Source organism: Elephantulus edwardii, unplaced genomic scaffold (genome assembly GCF_000299155.1).
Source record: "Elephantulus edwardii isolate Elephantulus edwardi_28Jun2011 unplaced genomic scaffold, EleEdw1.0 scaffold00074, whole genome shotgun sequence".
NCBI lineage: Eukaryota > Metazoa > Chordata > Mammalia > Macroscelidea > Macroscelididae > Elephantulus > Elephantulus edwardii.
Window position 1 is genome coordinate 4538163 of NW_006399824.1, and position 22733 is coordinate 4560895.

At 41.8% G+C, this 22733-nt stretch overlaps 1 protein-coding gene across 1 annotated transcript in view; it reads right to left on the reverse strand.

The window, feature by feature from the left end:
- Nucleotides 1-1317: 1317 nt before the first annotated feature.
- HKDC1 (hexokinase domain containing 1) overlaps nucleotides 1318-22733 on the reverse strand; it is a 61954-nt gene continuing 40538 nt past the window's right edge. Inside the window, exons 11-18 of the mRNA XM_006888997.1 lie at nucleotides 22358-22503; nucleotides 22140-22259; nucleotides 20444-20539; nucleotides 20010-20109; nucleotides 15132-15315; nucleotides 13754-13909; nucleotides 6914-7147; nucleotides 1318-1465 (exon numbers count right to left, since the gene is read on the reverse strand). Of these exons, the coding sequence (XP_006889059.1) occupies nucleotides 1318-1465; nucleotides 6914-7147; nucleotides 13754-13909; nucleotides 15132-15315; nucleotides 20010-20109; nucleotides 20444-20539; nucleotides 22140-22259; nucleotides 22358-22503 (1184 nt within the window). The remainder of the gene's footprint in view (nucleotides 1466-6913; nucleotides 7148-13753; nucleotides 13910-15131; nucleotides 15316-20009; nucleotides 20110-20443; nucleotides 20540-22139; nucleotides 22260-22357; nucleotides 22504-22733) is intronic.

Consider the following 22733-nt stretch of genomic DNA (forward strand, 5'->3'; position numbering starts at 1 on the left):
TGGAGTGCCTTCTTTTTTAACCATGCCTCCATCCAATAAATATTTAATGAGTAGTTCTGGACTCTGAGCAAATACTAAGATGGTCTGACAGAAGTAACCAATCTACTAGGCCAGTGAAGAAACTCATGCAGGTAATTGTGAGGCAAGGTGGAGAGTCACAGATGTTTCGATAAGGACCAGGGACATGAGAAGAGAAGGGAAGACGTCCATGGAGAGTTCTAGAGGGTGGAATGGGTGGGATACCCGTAGGATCTGTGGGAGGGGTGAGTTCCTGGGAGGTAAGGATCAGTTTGTCAGTCAAAAGAACTTCCTGTCACCTCCAGCAACTCCAAAGCAAGAGCTATAGGACAGTGTCACAAGCTCCCAGTTACTGGAAGCATTCCCCAAGCCAAAAAGAGGGTAATCTATTAAAGATGTTAAGAAGAAACCCTGTATTTCCTCCTGTTGGTGGGAACTTTGACTTCAACAGACACTCTCAGAACCTTCATTCTCTGTGTCCCCCATCCCACCAGCTGAGCAAGACGCTAGCAAGAGAGCCTCCCAGATGAAACAGTAACACCTGTGTGTTGGGAAATTAGAACTTTTTTAAATTTACTTACTAGATTTCACATACCTAACAGTCCTTAAAACAACTATCAACAGCAGCAACACAAATCATGTGCAAAATGAGAATCAGATGCTCTACATGACATCCCAGCCATCACACAGCTGGCTGATGGAAGACCCTAAAGGGCTGACTCACTGAAGCAGGAGTGGGTTCATACAAGGGCTCCTTCATAACTGGTCCTTCTGCATCCCAGAGCTGAACACTCCAGAGTCTTTGTTCTCTATTCATGTTTGGAGTCAAGGACAAGTTAGATGATTGGATCCCCAGTTTATTACTTGAGTGTCTTTCATTTTCAATAGTTTATCCACAGCAATGGGTCCAATTCACTACAACAATGGATTGAGCAGCTCAGTAGGGTATCAGTCAATTGAGTCACATGGGCCAACCTTGTGTTTCCAAGTCCACTAAAGTCACAGAGAAATGACAAACCTCAAGAGAAACGAAAAAAAAAAAAATTCCTCTGAAAGGGGATCTCTTGAGCCAAGTTCTCTGATTTCACAAACTGGCGTATCTTCAGCCTAAATTCACCAAATAGGAATTGAACGCCACTGCAGAACCAGCAACAAGAGTGTCCAGGGACCTAGGGCTCTCCCTGATCACTGAGGAGATGAAATGTGCCAGCAGGTTTCCTGTCGGTCCCTGCCCAACCCATCCACCAAAGGCAAGGCTGGTCAGTGTCCAGGTATGTCACGCCTGCCCCTGGGCTGTCCCTAGTTCTCCCTCCGCGGCTGCTGTAACCTCTTGGCCACAGCGGTGATGAGAGCCGCTCCCTTCCCGCTGCCATCCTCTGACAGCATGAACGTCACGTCGCATTGAGGCGCGAGCTCTTTCACAGTGTCCTGCAATATCCGAGAAAAGCTGTGAAGAAGAGAAAGGAAACGCATCAGCATTTACATGTGGAAACAGCCTATTTCTAACAGTCTAGTTCCTGTTAGATTGCTCTTCAGATCTAAACAGCCTCTCAAACAACTGTTTTATCTTTTATTGGAAAACTATTAACGCCAGAAGCTGTTCTAGATGTTTTACACACACGAGAGATCAAAGCATAAGCAGTACAAGTTTGAAGAGAGGTATTATTCCCACTACATAAAGAAACAGACGCTCAAGAGTTAAGAAATATATCCAAGTTTGCACAAGTAGTAAGTTTATTAGGTTTGATTCACACCTATCTTTTTCTAATGCCCACTCTTCTCTCTTTTCTTTTTTAAACTTCCATGAACTTTTGAAAATCTTAAAATTCACAAATGCTATAATCACCATCTCCACACCCTCTACCTAGATTTAACAATTATTAAAACACCTGTGTCTCAAAAGGCACCTAACCCTAGTTACAATGATCTCCTGCCTCCCTCAATTGTCTTTAAAGATATCACGTCCACTTGTCTGAGTGTCTTGAGAGTCAGAGTTATCAAATCAGCCAGTAGGGCCAGATTATTGGTCAGAGCCTAGGTATCTAGGCCCCAGTTTGCCTTGGTTTCTGGGATCCTGGGTTACCATGAACAGTATAGACAGGGGTCATCTCTGAGGGTCAGCTGTCAGGCAGGTTTGAACTTGACTCTACCATACAATCCCAGTGGGTGGCCTGGCCAGCCATGGCATTCTGCTGGTTAAAAGGAGAAGACTTGAAGTCTTTATGGAAACATGAGAAGAGTGGTTAACCCTGACTTGCCTGCAAGAAAACAGAAAGTGACTTGGTACACAGCCAAGTCCTTTTTTATTTTTTTTAGCTTGTTGTTTGTTGTTGTTGTTATGTGCCATCGAGTTGCTTGCAACTCATAGTGACCCTATGTACAACAGCCCTAACCCTGCTCTATCCTGTGCCAATCGCACTGTCTCTGACACTCCCATCCCAATTATCCCAGTCACTGAATCAATCCACCTCATAGGGGGCCTTCCCCTCCTGCGTTATCCCTCCACCCTCCCAAGGATGATGTCCTTCTCCAAGGACTGGTCTCTCCTCCCAACATGTCCAAAGTATGTTTAGACGGAGCCTCAGAATCCTTGCCTCCAAGGAGCCACCCGGTTTAACCCTTTCCAGGATTAATTTGTTTGTTTTCCTAACAGTCCATGGTATTCTCAATACTCTTCTCCAGCACCACAGCTCAAAGGCATCAATTCTCCTTCTATCCTCCTTGGTCATTGTCCAACTCTCTGATGCATAACAAGTGATTGTGAAGACCATGGCCTGTATCAGACGCACCTTAGTCTCCAGAGAGACACCATTGCTCTTCAGTACTTTGGAGAGGTCCCTAACAGCAGACTTTCCCATGGCAATGCACCTTTTAATTTCCTGGCTACCGGTGCCAAGAGTGTTGACTGTGGAGCCAAGCAGACTAAAGCTGTGTACAATCTTAATCTCTTCACCATCCATCCTGTTGCTGCCAATTGTTCCAGTGGTGAGAATCTTTTGTCTTCTTGACATTGAGCCTCTATCCATATTGGAGTCTGCAGACCTTGACACTCTGCAGCAGGTGCTTCAGGTCCTCCTCAGTTTCAGCAAGCAGGGTATTGTCATCTGCATAAAGCAGATTGTTGATAAATCGTCCACCAATCTTGACCCCACATTTGTCCTCATAGAGCCCAGCCTCCTGGATAATCTGTTCTGCATATAGGTTGAAAAGGTATGGAGAGAGGATGCATCCCTGGCATACACCCTTCCCAATTTTGAACCATGCAGTGTTCCCTTGCTCTGTTCTGACGACTGCCTCCTGGTCCAAGTATAGGTTTTGCATTAAAATGATCAAATGCTCTGGGATTCCATTCTTCTCAGAGTCAGCCACAGTTTGTTATGGTCCACACAGTCAAACGCCTTTGCATAGTCAATGAAACACAGACATTCCTCTGGTATTCTCTGCTTTCAGCTAAGATCCATCTAACATCAGCTACAATATCCCTAGTACCACAACCCCTTCTAAACCCAGCCTGGACTTCTGGCAGTTCTCTGCTGATGTGTTGTTCCAGTGGTTTTTTTATAATCTTCAGTAGAATCTTGCTTGCATGTGAAATCAATGAGATTGTTCTATAGTTTCCACACTCTGTTGGGTCACTTTTCTTTGGGATGGGAACAAATATAGATCTCTTCCAGTCAGTTGGCCAAGTGGTTGTTCTCCAGATTTCTTGCTTATCTTCTTAAAAGTACAATAAGTAGCTTTTAGTATATTCACAAAATGGTGCAACCACAGCCATTCTCTCATTCCAGAACATTTTCATCATCTCAAAAATAAACTTCATACCCATTAATATTCAGCAGTTACTTCTCCGATCTAACATTCTCCAGTCCTTGGCAAACATTAATCTCACTGTCTCTATAAACGTGCCTATTCTAGATATCTTGTATATTTGAGATCACTCCAGTGGCCTAGTCCACAGGCAGTTGTGCTAAGCCAAAAGTTACGTCTCTCTGTTGGTTCAAACCCACCAGAGAAAGACAGGAAATCTCCTGAGTCATGGTGGGCAGCTATGAGTTGGTTCTAATTCAATAGCGCTGACTTGAATTTTGAGATATTTTATATAAATAGAATCACATAATAGATGCTTTTTTGTGACTAACTTTTCCCTTGTGGGCAATGTTATGAAGTATCTTTCCTTTTATGGACCTTCTTTGGAGAAATATCTGTTCAAATCCTTTCACCATTTTTTAACTCAGTTCCTTGTCTTTATTTTATTTTAGCAATAAAAAGTAAAAGTTTTGAATGAAAGTCCCTTATCAAATTAAGAATGTGAAAATATGTTTACTTGATCTATGGGACATCTATCTCTTCAATTTCTTAATAATATCCTTTAAAATAAAAAATATAAAATTTTAAGTCATCCAACTTATCTATTTTCTTCTTTGTTGTTGTTGTGGACCATCGAATTGCAACTGATCCATAGCTGTCCTCTCGTGGGTTTTCAGAAGCAGTAAACCACACAGGAGGAGATTGCTCATCCTCCCTAGAACACCTGGTGGCCTCCACCCACATGCCTTCAGGATTGCAGTGCAGCTTCTTACCACTAGGCCCCAGAGCTTCCTTGGTTCTTTTTCTTTTTAGCTCTTTAAAGACAAGGATGGTGGAACTTTGTCTCAACATAATTTAGGCATGTTGTCAGGATGGGTGAGTTCTTGGGAAAAAAATCATGCTGGGAAAGGTAGAAGGTCAAAGAAAAAGAAGACTTTCAACAAGATTGACTGACATTGTAACTGTAAGAATGGGCTCATGCATATTCAAGATCATGAGGACAGCACAGACTAGGGTAAGGTTCAGATCTGTTCTTTGCTATAAGTTATAATCTACTTGATGGCACCTGGCAACAACAGCAACATCTAAAGATCTACTGTCAAATTCATAATTACGAAGATTTATTCCTATTTTTCTTCCAAGAGTTTTCTATTTCTTATCTCTTTCATTTAGGCCTATAGTCAATCTTGAGTTAACTTTTTAATATCATTTCAAGTGTTGTTGTTGATTGCCTTTGAGTCAAGCATGACTCATAGCAACCCTATGAACAAAAGGCCTGAAGCCCCTCTACAACTATCAACATTTATCAAAGTTCATTGTTTCCAGAGACATATTATTTGGAAGTGGATGCTACTCTTGCATCCAAAATTTCAAGGAGAGATTAAAATGTTTTTCTTCGCATATGTTTATCTTATCATTGTGCCACTTGTTGAAAAGAGCCCATCTTTCCTTCATTGAATAGTCTTAATGCCCTTGTCAAAAGTCAATTGTCAATAAATGTTTGTTTCTTTTTAGGCACTCAGTTGATCTATACATTTATCTTTATGTCAATACATACTCTAAATTATTTTATAGTAAGTCGTGAAATCAGGAAGAATGAGTCTTCAAAACTTGTTATTTTTCAGGATTGTTCTGGTGATTTGAGGTCCTTTATTTTGAAGACTAAAGTGTTCCTTATTCAACCATGATCTTTTCAATCACTTGCTATCCATCTGAGAGCTGAACAAAGAATAAGGATGATAGAAGAAGAATTGATGCTTTTGAGTTGTCCTCTTGGAGAAGAGTACTAAATATCCCATGGGTTGCCAAAAGAATAAACAGACATGATTTAGAAGGAGGTGCAGCCAGAGCGCTCCTTGGAGCCAAGGATGCCAAAGCTTGGTCTTACATCTTTCAGGCATGTTAGTAGGAGAGGCTATTCCTTGGAGATGGACATCATGCTTGGAAAGGTGGAAGGATGGCAAAGGAGAGGAAGACTCTCAACCAGGTAGATTGACACAGTGACTACAGCAATGGGCCCCAGTGTGTCAGAGACTTTGAGAACAGCATAGGATAGGACAGGTTAAGATCTGTTGTTCATAGGGTCACTATGAGTCATATTCAACAGCACCTAACAATATACTTCCTTAACATTTTGTATTTATTTTGTTGTTACTGAGAATACCAAAACCATCACTAATTCAATAATTTCTACATGTACATTTAGTTACACTGATTATATTATTCTGGTTGTTCACAGATTCTCATTCTTGTTTTCTGAGTTCTTTCTCTCTCCCTCTCATTAAGATCAACTTACTGACTTCAGTGATTCCTAACTAATCTACCAAGTTGCTGTTGTCAATTTGATACCATATAGATAGTCCTTAACAGGTCATAATACTCAAGTCAGATTTTTTTTCACTAGTTGGGCTAAGCCATTATTGGGTTTGAAGAGGACTTCTTGGGATATTTGTTGTTTACATTTTACAGATTATCTAGGGCAATCATTTCAGGGATTCATCTAACCTTTATGGCTCCAGGAAGTCTGAGGTCCATTAGAAATTGAAATTCTAGTCTACATTTCCCCCTTTTGATCAAGATTCTTCTATGGAATCTGTGGTCAAAATGCTCAGTAATTAATGGTAGTATGGCACCATGTGGTTCTGGTCTCTTAGCAAAGGGTTAGCCACACATTCCATGTCCTCCTATTTCTGACTCGCCTTCCTCTGTTGTCCCAGAAATAAAGAGATCAATTGTGTCTTGGATGGCCACTTGCAAGATTTTAATGCCCCAGGGATTACACAACAAACTTGGAGGTAGAACAGAAGCACTATATCATGAAACACATCATGAAACCAATTGGTTGAGATGACTCATGACATCCATGATTGAGTTCCTTACATTGATTGCCTAATGAACTTTTTAAAAAATTGATATTTTAATGAAAGTTTATAGAGAACATGGATTTCCATTCATTCATTGTTGCACATTTTCCTCCCTGCTCACCTCTCCCTGCCCCCTAGTTCACTTTTCTCTTGGAAAAAAAATTCTTTCATTGTTATACAATCCCCTCCCCCAAGTCCCCTCCCACCTCTCCCCGGGCACTCACTGGGGGTGCAGCTTGTACAAGGTGCCGTCCACACCCACAGTGATCTTCAGATGCTCAAGCCCCTGGTCTTTTCTCCTCTTCTCCACAATGGCAGCCAAGCCAGCGCCACAGAGCTGGGCTGCCCTTCGGGACACAGCCCCACACACTTCCTTCACCACGATGCTGTCCTCGCATGTGCTGTCCAGGCCGAGTTGCTGCAGGATGCCCCGGACCTGCAGGAGGGCCAGCCGGTCACTATGGGGGACAGAATACAATGTCATGACCTGTCTCCCAGGCCCTTGGAGCCTGGTCAATGAGATGCCTGGCCTCCTTAACCCCAAATGCCCTAGCAAAAGGGAGGACGAGATGGCCAAGGTGGAGCGGATGACTCAGAAGCTGAGACTAGGGAAGGTCTACCACCCCCAGCAAGTTGTTATCAACCTGAAAAAATAAAGTGTGAGTGTCTCATGTACGGGATGAGTTGTCTGATGAGCAAGGAGTTAATCTGCCAACCCAGAGGCAGGTATTCAAGTCCACTAGCTGCTACATGACAGAAAGATGGGCAATCGCCTCTTGTGTGATTTACTTTCTCTGGAAGGTCAGCCATGAGTCAGTCCTGACTCAACAGTACATAACAACAACATCTCTCATTCTACTGTGAATCATCACTTGAGTCAAGAAACAATAAACTAGGTACTCATTTTCCCAAAGCAGAAGCTGAGGTTCACAAGGCTTGAAACTTGTCTCCAAACAGAAGCAGAGCAGGACTGGAACACAGTCACACCACATCTAGCCTTACCTGAGTTCCTGGCACTCCAGCTGCATTCCACTGAAGGCTCTTTTTCCTTATATATAACCAACCCTCTGCTTTCTCTTCTCAACTAGACTATGTGTGTTTCGAAGATAAAGTATGAGTACCCAAAGAGGTAAGGAGTGGGAACGGAGGGCTGAGGATGGGTAAGGGTGAAACTGCAGGGTTGCACAGTTTGGTGGGTAGAAGGAAGGGTGAAGGAAATGGGAAACACTCAGGGGGGCCTGAAAAGACAAGGTGATGATGGGCAAGGTCCAGTGGTGATTAATTTTATAAAACATAATGCATGGGAATGATTGTATGAAACACATTATGAATGAAGAATAGTGTAAAATACAATCTATACACACTTTGTAAGCAAACCAATATAAAATAAAGAAAAAAGAAAGTATTGTTAGTAGCCGCCAGCATTGGCCTAGTCATATTCAAAGAGCAAGTGGCCACATAAATCCACACAATCATCCCTTAGGATCTAGTGAGAGCCTGTCTTGACCAGAAGCACCTGCAGGGATGTGACCCCACCATGGGAGAACAGCCTGGTCTAGAGCCGACTGCTGCTAACTGCTGTTGAGGAGGTGACACCATGCGTGACAGAAGGATGCACCCGCATGTCCCCAGGATCAGTTATGATTGAGATTCACAGGCTTTTCACTGGCTGGTGTAGGAAAGTTCATCAAGAGGCCTTTCTTCTCAGTCCAGACATCTGTTTAATATCATAGCAACATCCACGTCTCCAATGACAGATGAGTGGTGGCTGCATTTAACATACACAGGCCAGGAACTGAACTTGAGTCTCCCGTGTGGAAAGCAAGAATTTAACCACTGTCCTTGACCTTGAGTCAAAACAAACAAACAAAGAACCAACCCAGGTAACCCCACTGTCACCGTGCCACTTTCAACTCACCATGACCCTATCAGACAGATTAGAACTACCTCATATGCTTCCCAAGGGTGTAAATGTTTATGGAGACAGAAAGTCTCATTTCTTTCTGTGGAGAGACTGGTAAATTCAAACTGCTGACCTTTTCATTAGCAGTCAAATGCCTTAACCACAACACTACCCTAATAGTTGTTGTTGTTGATTGCTGTAGAGTCTAGTGTGACTCATAGCAACTCTATGAACAAAAAGACCTAATGCCTTCCCATAACTATTCTCATTTCTCCAAGTTCATAGAGTTTCCAAAGGCATGTGGTTTAGAAAGTGGATGCCACTCCTGCTTCCAAACCTGTTTTATAACTGGGAGCTTCACCACACTGTCCACACTGGGAAACCATTCTGGTATTTGATACCCCAATGGTACAAGGTTCAGCATCACAGCAACCCAGGTTACTTCATGCAGCACATTGACAAAGAGTGATGTGCAAAGTGGAAGAGTGTTCCTCCAGATATAACAGCACCAGTTTCACTTAGCCGTGGGTAAGTGTTGCCAAGTCGAATACTGAGAGTAAGTTTTGCACAAAAGACTTAACCTCTGTTCTATAACTAACATAATTTCTGTACAGAACTCTGTTCTATAACTACCATCATTTCTGTACATTTATAGAGTTTGTAGAGATTAGAGAGTTTGTAGAGTTTCCAGGGGCATCTAGTTTGGGAAGTGGATGCCACTCCTCCTTCCCAGCCTCAATCAATCTGGAAGCTCATCCAAACATTGTACATAATGGGTAACCATTGTGGTATTTGACAAGACTATGGAACAGTGTGAAGCATCATAGCAACACCAAGTTGTTCAGTTCTGCAAATAGACAAAAGATTGCTGTATCATTCAAGGAATATTCATTTGAAAATTAATAAATTTGGCCCAAGAGCCACCCTGTAGTGTTTTAAGCCAATGCCTTTGAGCAGATTTTCACCCTAGGCAAAGGCTCAAGGACCCCCACTCTTCGGGGGGAAAGAGCAGTAATAAACATCAAACATAACCCCCTCAAAAAATCACAACCCCCAAAACTTCCCTTTACTTGCCCATCAGGACCAACATCTACAAGTAGCAAAAAGCCACAACTCCCAGAGAGGAGTCTCTAGACCTAATAGACAGTAACAAAATCTACTACCATCAAGTCTCTTCTGACTCATAACAACCTTTCCCCCACATGCTGCCCCCCCCAACAGGTTTCTGAGGTCATAAATCTTTATGTGGAGCAGCAGCTGACTTAAACTTTCAACCTTTCAGTTTACAACTTACCATGTTATGCATCGTGCCACCAAGGCTTTCTTAGAGCCTCAAAGAAAAGAAAGAAAAACCTTAAACTCACTGCTATTAAGTCTGAACCAACTCATAGCTGACCCTCCATGTTTTTTTCAGAGACTAAATCACATGGAGGAGATTGTCCATCTTTCTCATGCAGCAGCTGGTGGATTCAAACTACATGCTCCAGTTGGCAAAACAACTCCTTACCGACTAATCAGCCAGTAGAATCTAGATGCTGATACTCTCAAAGTGAGAAAATACTACTTAAACAGAATTCTGACTCGCAAGGTAAGCAATGTAAAATTATATGCATGATATAATTGTTTCTGATAACAGTTAAGAAAGAAAAGTATTACTGGGAGAGCAATGGTGCAACAGCCTCAGGGATTTGAACCACGAGATGACCCGTTTGGGTCAGCCGGGCACCTCCCTATGAACTAACCAGATTTCCATTATTTCACTCATAACAACAATTCATTGTCATCAAGTTGGAACTGACTCATAGCTGACCCTCCAGTAGGTTTTCAGAGGCTCTCTGCCACATGGGAGGACATTGCCCATCTTTCTCTTGAAGAGCAGCTGGTGAACTGCCTGCTTTTGGATTGGCCGCACAACTCCTTGCCCACTAGGTCACCAAAGCTCCCTATTATTTCACTAGGGTTCTAAATGGCAATAATTTATTATTTTTCCTGCATTTTTTAGCTGGAAAATTTCCAGAGGAACAAAATATATTCTGTATATTAAAATAAAAAGCCCTTAAAAAAAAAAGCCCTTCAATAGGTTAATTTTAAACTGTGGAACAGCCATAAGATTGAGTATTGCTGTCATTATATGCCATTGAGTTGGAACTGACTCCCAGGAGACCTCCCAGGGAGTTTTCAGGAGAGGGGACTGCTCCTCTTTCTTTCATGAAGCTGCTGGTGGATTCAAACCACGTGCCTTTGAATTGGCAGCACAACTCCTATGCTCTAGGTCAACAGAGTATCACTCAACAATAAAAATAAATGAACTTTCTAGCGAGGAAAGACATGGAAGAGTATAAATGGAAAAGAAGTCAGTCTGCAAAAGCTACATACTACAAATTTCCAAGTATGAAAATGGAAAAACCACTGAGACAGTAAAAATATCAGTGGTTACCAGAGGTTTGGAGGGGAGGGAAAAATAGGTGGGGCACTGGACATTTTGAGGGCACTGTAACCATTCTATATATCTGTCAGTAATGACATGCACAGGACTGTCCAATACAAAGAACCCTGATGTAAACCAGGGACTTCTGTTGTTTCACAGCTGTAACAAATGCACCGTACTAAAGCAAGATGCTAATAACAGAAGGCAGTGTGTGCAGGGGGAGGTGGGGGCATATGGAAATTCTCCGGACTTTCTGTGCAATTTTTCTGCAAACTTAAAAGTGTTAGGAAAGAAAATAAGGTGTATTTTTCTGTGTGTGTATAAAAAGAAACATGCAATTCCATCCAGAGTCTAGACCTTCCCAGCTCAGCAAGTTCTTACATGTGCATCACCTTGCTCCATTCTTAGAGCAATCCTCGAGGTAAAACAGCAGAGCAATTGTTTGTCACACCCAGGAGAGTGGGGTCCAGACTGGTGAAGAGACCTGTCTGTCTCAGGTCAGAGGCAGAGAGGAACTTAAGCCCACGACTCTTGCCCTAAGAATCACAGCCCTTAAGTGACAACAAACTCTGAAATGGACTGTGTCACCATCGCACCTAACAATGTCCACCAGGCACAAATTAATTCCTTTTCATTCTATAGGATTCATTTTTTTAACTATAGAAGCCAAAATATGCAAAATGGATTATTTCTTGTGTACCAGAAGAAAATATTCAAGGACGTAGATGGAAACTGTCCCCCTTAAACTGGGTCCAGGGACAAAAGTGTTTGTGTTCAGGACAAAGGAAGGGAAGGTGAGGATAAGCCAATCTGTTTCCCTGTGGGAGACAAGGGACCAAAGTGTTTCCCAAGCAAAAACAAACAAACAAGAAACTCCAAGAGGATAAAACTTTTGTTTTGGGATCTGATGGAGCAAACAGAAAAAGGAAACCAAAAGCTGAAATCACTATTTCCAAAACACAAAGTCACTTCTGCTGTTATCAATCCTGTCACCCTCTCCTTAGAGAGTGAGAAGGTCTCACTGGACCCCCATCAGTAAGTGCACTGCTTAGCTCAGGATGTGATTTTGTTTTTCCTTCCACAAAGCGATTTTTTACTTGCTAGTATCTGCCTATAAAGACTCAGAGAATTCCATTAATAGATGTAAAGTGAGAAAAATTCTAAACCAAGTCTCTGATAGCATCCAGTGCTCATAGCAAAAGCAATGAATTAATGGAAAGAATGAAGTGAAATTTCCCACCTCAGTGCTTTTCCTACTGGCTGCAACCACTTTTTTAAACTGCATGTGACTGCTGAACTGGAACTAACTTTTACAAAATAGTGTGTTCATAAGGGAATCTATGTCTTTTAATAAAATTCTGCTTCCCTTAAGAAAATAACAAGATGCAAATGACTATATGTACATAAATAATAATCATGGTGCTACTAAGAATCTATAAATTATAAGCTACACTTCTTACACTAAAGGAAAAATTTAGTAAATTATAGCATAGCAAGATAATATTTTTTTCAGCCACTTAAAATAGTAATTAAACATTTGATATGGGAAATTTCTCTTTCCAGAAGTATTTCAGCTAGTAAGTACCAAAAGAATAATAGAATTAGGTCATCACCATTGTGCAATTCCTAGTGAGGGAGCTCTGGTGACTGGGTGGTAAGGAAAGGTGTTGCGATCCCAAAGGTAAGTGCTCTGTGGGAAAAAGATGGGCATTCTCCTCCCACGTGATTTACTGCTTCTAAAAACCCACTGGAGAGTCAGCTATGAGTTTATACCAATACACAACAACAGCAATCTGAGCAATGTGCGTGAATGACTTAATCAATGATCACTCAATGAAGAGTAATGCAATGCCTAATAGACTTGGACAGTGAGCATCAATGACTGCCAGTGTCATGAGAGAGAGAGGGAGAGAATCAGGCACGCAGACACACCCAGTGTCACCTATGAGGTACTGCTGTTCCACTGTCAACCAACTTTACTCAAGTATCTTGGTCTCTATTTTGTTTACAGAAAATACAAAGGACACAGGAAAATGGCAAATGATCCAACTAGCAAAATTCAGAATATAGAAACTGTGTAGGATATATAATAGCTTCTTCAACAAAAAACCCCAAAGAAAAAAAATATCTGCATGCTCTGGGGCCTAGTGGCAAGAAGATGCACTACAATCCCGAAGGCACACGGTTCTAATTCACCAGCTTCTCCACAGGAGAATGACGGACAATCTCCTCCCGTGCAATTAATTGCCTTGAAAACCCACTGAAAGGTCAGCCATAGGTCGCTTCTGACTCGACAGTACACAACAACATACATTGATAGACTGAAAGAGAATACACAAAAATAACAAGAGTTGGTATTAGGCAAATGGGTGATTCACCCTCCCCAAAAAAATTATTTCCTATTACAGACATGCAATCAATCATTTATTTGAAACAAAAGAGGATGGCGGTCCTAAGCTAACTCACTGTAGATGGAGGTACTCAGTGAGGACTGAGTCATCCTGCTGGGTGCTCTGAGGCCCCAGGCAGTGTGTAGTCCCCTTCCTGTGTGTGCCCTGGTGATCCTGCACTGCAGAAACAGAGAGAGACCAGATACAGAAAACAGCCCAGGACACAACCTGCAGCTCCTAGGGCTGTTCCATTTTAATTTCTGAATCTTAAACCTTCTTGACAGAGCAGCTTATCCCAACCAGAGCTTCTCCCAAGGAAAAAGTGAACTTGATCAAACATCACCTTTCAATCTGGGACAGGTATTTGGTTTCGAAGATGCCCCTTGTCCGGAGACGCTCCGAAATCTGCCCTCGGAAGAGAAGACCCTGCTTGGTCAGGTCGATCAGGATCTGTCGTACTATCTCCCCCAGGTACATCCCACTTGTCATTTTCTCATACCTGTTTGGGGAAAGGAATAGGTTACTGAAAGCAGGAAAAAGAGAGCTGGAGAAAGGACTGGCAGAATGTGGAAGGCAGCTGACTGGTTCAGGTAGGCCTAAGGAGGCTGCCTCAAGCATCAGACCAGACCTGGAGAAGAACATATGCAGAAGACAGCATGATGTGGTGAGGAAGACCACACTCTGGAGCCAGACCTCACAGAGGTTGCCACCTGGAGCCAGGCCCCAGCACTGCACAGATTAACTGGATGGCTTGGAGCCTGTGCTATAAACTATCATCAGTAAAATACACAAAACACTGACCATGCAAGACCTTTAAGAGCAAAGTATCTGGCACACAGAAGACATGAAACCAACAATAGTTTCTCTTCTGGTCCCAGACCTGATTCTCCCTGGCTCTGTATTTGAGGAAATCTGTTTCACCAGTAGTGGTGCTCCATGAGATAATTTTAACTGTCTGCATGCACTAGCGGGCTAAAGGAATGCTAAGTCCCTTTTCCCTTTCTATCTGGATTTCTTCAGGTAGTGAAGTCCATGAAGGCAAGAAGCAAGGGGCACAGGGACTTTGATACTGAGACCTCTTTGCACAGGTATGTGCGACAATGACGACATTGTTAGTAGTAACAGTGATCATTAGTGTGCAGAGCTGAGCAAAATGTGCTCTCCTCAATGTCAACTTGAAAGACTTCTGGATTATACTCTTAAAAGCTCAGAATGGGGGCGTTCAGGTGGCCTAGTGGCAGGAAGTTGCCTCTGCGCTATGAAAGCCAGTTCATAGCAACTGGACGTTCCTGCTGGCCTCACCTCATTAGATTACACAGTAACTTGCTTAGATTAGAAAAAGGGAGATACTCCTTCTACCTTTTGGAAAATTGTCATAATATGTTGCTTTTTCATTAATATGCTATCAAATTATATAATTTTTGTTTGATGGAGAATAATAATAAGTATCAAAGCTATGTTGTTGTAGTTGTTGTGTTCCGTCGGGTTGGAATCAATTCATGGCTGACTCTCCAGCAGCTTTTTAGAGGCAGACAATTACATGGTAGGAGATTTCCTACCCTTCTCCTGCAGAGCAGCTGGTAGATTAGAACTGCATGCCTTGGGGATTACAGTGCAGCTTCTCACCTCTAGGCCACCAAAGCTCGCTATCAAATGAAAATGGCTCTGGTCAAGTTGTGTCCTGCACAACCTACATTCGTGCACACCTATTTTCTTTTCACCTTTGTTTTCCAGGGTTCAGGGACCCTTCATCGACCTCCTTGTCATATTGGGTCCGGATATCATCTATGCAGCCATTATCTCCGAATCCCCCCCACTCCGTGTTTATGCACATCTTCCCGTCATTCTCTTCCACCAGCTCAATGTTCTTCATCTCCTCCATGTAGCACACGTTGCTGCCTGTTCCTAGAAGGGAACATAAAGGAATTTAGTTGTTGAAAAATATCACCTGGTCTGAGAAAGGCAATTGTGTGTGATGTCTAAGAATTTAGGTTAATAGTCAGATACAATTGAGTGTGAATTTCAGCCGAGGTGATCTTAGGAAAGTACCCTCACCCTTCAGAAGCTCATATTTTTTTTTCATCTGTAAAACTGAATCAATTACAGATTCCATTCCTTACAGATTTATTACGAGGAGGGAAAATGACACAATATTTATAAGGTTCCTTTACATAGCAAATAAATTGTACTTGATGCTATTATTATTATTATTGTTATGTTATAGACACAAAGTAGACTTGCAAATAATCAATGAGTTAGCAATCTGAAAAGAAGGAACAACGAGAAGTCATGTTGTCTAGGTTCAGCAAATACCTGACATGTGTGAGCCACTCTTTTTTGCTTAGACCTCAGAAACATTGTCAACACAACCATCTAGGCAACTATTCTATTCAAACAGGAATCACTTCTTTAACTTTCTAAATCTAGACCAGTTCCTCCCACAGATGAGCAGACTCAAATTTAGAATAAGTAATCTGCAATAAGAATTATAGTGAGATGGGGTGACCTTCCAGGTAAGACTAGGCCAGAAGGAGTCTAGACTCTCACAGAAACACGAGAAAAACAAACATAATAGATAATGAAGATTATTCTGGAACCTTGAGTTTAAAAGAAAAGGTAAAGTAGTTCAAACACTGACTGAAGGGAAAAAACATCAAAATCAAATGAGGACAAACTAAGGACATTGATGGAACATTATAACTCACATGGTGAAGCCATTTTGAATAGCTATCTGGTCAACTCAGAAACTCAAGACTATACAGCATCCATACCAACAGCTGGCTGATGGCACAAAAAGGCTAAAAAATCTTCTCCGTTGTTCCCCATACCCTCCCAGGATCAAGAAAGTGACTTCCTTCCTCACCCACACCGTCCTCTCTCAGCCTTTCCCACCTCTCCCTGAAGTGAGGCTCTGGCCATTTTGAATCTGGTGCCAGGAGTGTGTACAAGGACTACATTCAGAAGTCACTCCTTCAGTCAACCCTAGATTGGTGGGAGCGCCATCTCGGGTTAGATCTTGACCCCTTATTGGGCATAACTGGGGATACCTCACTCACCACACACCACAGTTACCGCTGGGGCAGTTCATACTTCTTCACAGAGTACACCATCCTTGGGCATCTCACACTGAGTGTGATTGCCTCTCCATGTTAGCCATCTCTCTCTAGGTACCTGCCTGCATCCATGCCCTGGACGGGCAAACACCCCTAGCCAGGCAGACCACCACCTGTAAGGCCTGCAACTCTGTCCTTGGCTGGGTCCCCCAATCCTCAACACCTCCAGACCCGAAGAGCTGCCGTGTTTGGCCTGGGCCTCAGCCACCTCTCACATGAGCACAAACCCTGACCTGACTGGGTGTCCTAACCTCAAAGTTCTGCTAAATGGACAAACTATTCCAGACCCTACACCTTGCTGCCATCACAACAGCCGGGAAGACCTCCAATCAGATGCCCTGCCCACCTTCCTCCAAGGTCCTTCTTTTTTTTTCCTCTCTCGTTTTTAATTTCCCGTTGCTTTTTGGACTTTTGTTTGCTTTTATTTATTTTGCTCTTGTGGTTTTGGCTCCCAACCCCCTTTATGGTTTGCTTTTTCTCATTTCTTCCGCTTTCTCCTCTCTAGCTTTTTTTCTTTCCTTTGCTAGTGTTTATCCTCTTTTTGGCCGCTCTATTTTGATGATGTTATTGTTGTCTGTAATTGAGTCGAAATTGACTCATAGCTGACCTTCTTGTGGGTTTTTTTTAGGCTGTAAATCAAATGAGAAGAGACTGCCCCTCTGTCCCACAGAGCTGCTGGGGGATTTGAACCGGATGCCTTTGTGTTGACAGTGCAGCTACTTACCACTAGAGGCCACTAGAGCTCATGTAGTCTCATACTCATTCCTTTTCTTATTCTGCCAGTTTTGGTTTTTCTTTTACAATTCAATGTTTTTTTAGTTGTCTTTTGCTATTTTCTTTAGTTTCCCCTTTTCTTTGTCCCATTTGGAAACAGCAACAATATTCAGCCATACATATACCTCCTGCAGCTTCGCGTAAGAGAAACAAACAGCAGTACCTTACCGACTAAAAGACTGCAGCCAACCTTGGTCCAGTCTCCCCTCAACTGCCTTACTCAAGCATCAAACAATAAACTGCACATCCTCCACTAGGTCCCCCGAGACAGAAAGTGAAACACTAGGAATTATCAAATTCACAAGCAGCAGAACATAATTGCATGACTCAATGAGATATATCAAAAGGAATAACGACAGTAACACCACAATGTCTGAGGCCACAGATAACGTTATATCAGTTTATTTTAAAAATAATTATAACAGGACAAATTGGAACAAAACTGTGACCAAAATACAGAACCAGAGAAATATTTCAGAACAAGAAAAGCTACTGGAATTTACTCTTCAGGAATTTTAAGAAAGGAGTAAATATCTTGTACAAATTGAGAAAAGCACAGAAAACATAGAACAATTCAAGAACTTATGCAAGACCAAAAGATAAAATAAATGGAAAATTAGAAGACATTAAAAACTAACAAATTAAAATCCAAAAATATTAAAATTGACATTCAGGAATAAACAACACATTGGAAGGGGAAAAGAAAAATGGGAGAAATAGAATGCAATTAGTTAGACAAGTTTCAACAAATTTTAATTTAATTAAAAAACAACTTTCAACACTAATCTATTAGAAAAACAAATTGGTGCAGGAAGGAAAGAAAGCATAAGAATTAGGTGAAGTAACATTAAGAGAAATAACTTCTCTGTGATGAGGAAAAGAAGAGGATTTTTCTTTTTTTTTAAAAAAAGCACAGAGGAAATTGAAGGAAATTTGCTAGAAGAAAATTTTAAAAATATTATGGAAAAAAATATGCATTTAAGATGCTAACCAAGGGGAGCTCTGGTGGCCTAGTGGCAAGAAGCTGCACTGTAATCCCAGAGCACATGGTTCGAATCCACCAGATGCTCTGCCGGGAAAGGAGGGACAATCTCCTCCTGTACCAGTCAGATCTGATTTGACAGTACACAGACACACAAAAATAATAATAAAAATAATAAAAAAATTTAAAAAAAGATGCTAACCAAATCCCACAAGAGGAAAAGTCACGAAATAAAAACACCAAGAATATCATAAACAAATGCACAAAGTAAAATAAACTTATGAGACTAACAGCAGGGAACCAGATCTGAAAAGGAAGATAATTAAATGCAGAAAGAAGGACTAAGACTCTGGTGGCCTAGTGGCAAGAAGCTGCACTACAATCCTAGAGGCAGGCGGTTCAAATCCACCAGATGCTCTGCTGTAGGAGAGGAAATCTCCTCCTGTTCTGGTCAGATCCGATTTGATGGCACACACAAAAAAATTAGAAAAAAAAAGAGTAATAAGACATGTAGTTGAGGAACTTCTAAAAGGAGAGGAAGTCAAGGCAATTTTAAATTAAACTACAGTATACCCATGCTATCGAGTACTATGCAGCACTAAAAGACAACGAAGAATCCACAAAACACTGCATCACATAAATTCATCTGGAGGATATCAGGCTATGTGAAATAAGTCAATCCCATAAAGGTACAAAATGTGTACGAATGATTGAGTAAAACATTCTTTTGCTTTGTGAAACTTCCATCAAATAATTTTAAAAAAATAAAGAATGGGGGAAAAAGATCAGACTTGCAAAATAGGATTCTAGTGAGATGACATTGGAGTCATCTCAGTAAATCTCATCCCCTTGTTCCACCCACTACTCATTGCTAGAAAGCACAGATAACCAATTGGGACAGGTTTCTGTCATTCCATAACATATTCCATCACCTGGGATGCACTTTGCCTCCATCTCCACTTGGTCAAATTGCACTGCTACTCCACCTTTTTTTTTTTTATGTGTGTACCATCAAATTGGATCTGACTGGTACAGGAGGCCATTGTTCCTCCTTCTTCAGCAGAGCATCTGGTGGATTTGAACCACGCACCTCTGGGATTGCAGTGCAGCTTCCTGCCACTAGGCCACCAGAGCTCACCTACTCCACCTTTTAAAGAGAAGCATTCACCTAGAATTAACTTTTGGCCTTAATCATTGCCAACTTCCCCCCAAAGACCCTTAAAACCTTTCTATCATGTCAGACTATTTCTCTTCCCTCTCTTGAATTTATTTCCAGCTCTTCCCCTTCTTTGAGCCCTAAGAGCCAGAAGAATTCAGTGGAACAGAAGAGGCCCATATGGGAGCCAAAAATGAAAATCTAGCTCATTCAACCTCAGGCAAACATGATACAAGTTGTTGTCTTCTACTAATCAAATGTTAACTATGGCTTCCTTCTTCCCAGTCAACCTGCCCCAAGGTCCTAATTTGAAAATCTCCTTCTTTTATATTATTTTCCTTCTCAAAAGAAAAGATGATCTGAGCACAAGCTTTCAACAAAGAAAGGCATTAAGTAAAGATTTAGGAATTATGGATCTGGAACCACTATCTTAACTTCTTGTCTACCCTGAACAAAACTGACCAAAAAAGCCTCTTTATAATGGGATGCTGGTCCGCTGTCCCTCACTATGTGAAAAGAAAATCTCCAAAGAACCATACGGAATCAGGTCAGTAGGATATGCCTCATCAATTACCTGCAATTAGACCAATCTCACAATTAGGATCTTCATAGCTGCAGTTCATCATGGTCCCCACTGTGTCATTCACCACTGCAACTATGTCCAGGTCAAATTCCTGCAAAGGGAACATCTTTCCTTAAAGTAGAATGTGATAGCCAAGACGGCTAAGATGGAACTTATCAACCTGAAGGGACTTAGCACAGCATGGCGGAGCAGAGAGCTCCACTGGTGGGACATGCCATAATGGTCAAGAACCAGAACTCCTACCCACTGTTAGTGACCCCTTCTTTATCCCCAGAAGAATAGAGGTTACCAAATTCTCAGCCCCAAACTATAAGCCCCTAGTGGAAATAGCATCAAATTAAGTCAGAAGGAACCTGTCCCTTGGGAAGACATGTGATACTCAGAAGCACCAGCTCTAGATTCAGGGCTATGTTCCCACATCATACATTTCTCCTCTTGATGGCTTCCCTGAGCATATCCACTACATCTTCGTTTTCACAGTCAGTGGCCTTGAAGCCTTTGGTCCACTCTATAAGTTTTCCCTGAAAAAAAGGGTGGGGAAATGTCATCTGAGCAATAATTTTCTGAGACAATTGCACAAGGCATTATCGTTTCACGTGCTTCTGACAGTGAGTCCATCGTTGTTGCCCAAGACTGAACGTGAGGGCTTCACAGAGCATGATGTTCAGATAATGTGTACAGCTGAGTGGATTAATTACAGCAATTCATATTTATCAAAGGTCACACCACGCTCTCTGGTCATGACTGCATAGAATGCATTCCTGGTGATCCATCCCACTTCTCATTTAGCTCAGGACAGAATTAAATGAGTAAAAAGAAAGCTACAAAATGTTCATCAAAGCATTGTTCCACAATTAAAATAGAATTAGACACATTCTATAATTCCAACAATATGGATTTCTTGTATAGCCTAAAGGAAATGTGAGCAAACACAAAAAAAATCACTCTGTAAGAGAGTAATAAATGTTACCATACATATGATATCATACATTGATACCATACATATCAAACATCACAAAATGTTTCTCATACTTTGTCACAAACATTGCACTCCTTCTCCCTCAGACTACTGCACAGATGGCCTGGCCCGGCCCTCACCCAAATCACCTGCAATTCATTTTCTGTAGAGTCCCCTGTGAGAGACTGGAAATCTGGGGTAATCTAAGAGAATATCTCAGTATCTTATTTTTCACTTTTTAAACTCTTCTCCTTGGTCAAAACAGATTACTGAAGAAAAGAAAGTAAACTACATAAGCTGGCCTACTAGAGTTCAAGTTTGTTAATTTAAAAATAAAAAATAAAACCCAAACCTCTTCACTCATTAAATATAAATTAGTCCCTGGATAAAATGATATGTTTTTATTATCCAAGAATTCCAAGAAAGACTTTGAAACACTTTAATGATATTTTTGTTTACAATATCTTGTTGAATTATTGTTATCTAAGTTATTACCCACGCTGTTCTTCAGTGACAACTGAATACATGCCTACATGGCAAATTCCTCCTGGGATTCTAAATCCTGTGAGGAAATGATAAGCTCGCTTTCAGCAGACAATAAAAATCTTACAACCCCATTTGCGGCCACTGTCAAGGAATGGATAGGCAACATCGATGCCCAACAGTAGAGATAATTCTTTATCTCTATCTCTCCACAAAATGCATGATCAACCTTATAAAAGGACGCATGTCTCTCTTGTATATGACTCTAAACTCTTCTGGGAGTTTTACTCTAGAAAATTATCATGAAAAAGAAAGTGTAGTATATTATTTTAAAAAAACAAACCATTCTCTATTCTATTTTCCCAACTTCCTTGAACCTTGACTCCTAGAGCTCTGGTGGCCTAGTGGTAAGAAGTTGCACTACAATCCTGAAGTCATATTGTTCGAATCCACCAGCTGCTCCACAGAAGAAGGATGTATAATCTCCTCCTGTGTGATTTACTATCTCTGAAGATCCATCCACTGGCAGGTCAGCTATGGGATGGCTCTAACTTGAGGGTACTCAACAACAACAACAACAACAGCAGAAAAAAAAATGAATACTGACTTGGAGATAACATAGACAATGACCTTGAGGTCCCCTGGAGGAGAGATGCCCACCAGCCTGGATGGACTCTTACCTTGTCAATGCCTGTCTGTCTGCAGGGAAAGGAGAATGTGAAACCCAGGGGTAGCTGGGCTCCTTTAAGGCCCATGTATTCCAGGAAGTCAGCAATACACTGCACAATGTGGTCAAATAGCTGTAGGGAGAGAGCAATACACCTGACCATCTCTGTGCCTGGAAGCAGGTTGGCCCCCACAAAGCAAAGAAAGTCCCACACCCATGCCTGGCAGTTACCTCCTCGCCAGTGCCCTGCATGATCTCCAGGGGAATGGCAAAGATCTTGTTATACATGCGCACTGACTTTCGCCCTCTTCTGATCTTCACCAGGAGGACACGGAAGTTGGTTCCTCCCAGATCCAGGGCCAGGAACTTGCCTTTCTCTGTGACAAAAAAATCAAAGCCGCATCTCATCAATATATACTAAATGGCCACTTGTGTGAAGGCATCGGGAGGAAGAGGATGTGTTGGAAAGGGGCTGACCATGGCCTGCCTCCTGTGACTTATGGACCGAAGGGGCATGGCCGTTACCATGCGTAGCATCCAGGCAATAGAAGGCACCTGAACTTGTCTGGGTTTCTTGGCCTCCTCTTGTCATGCAGCAAAGGTCTAC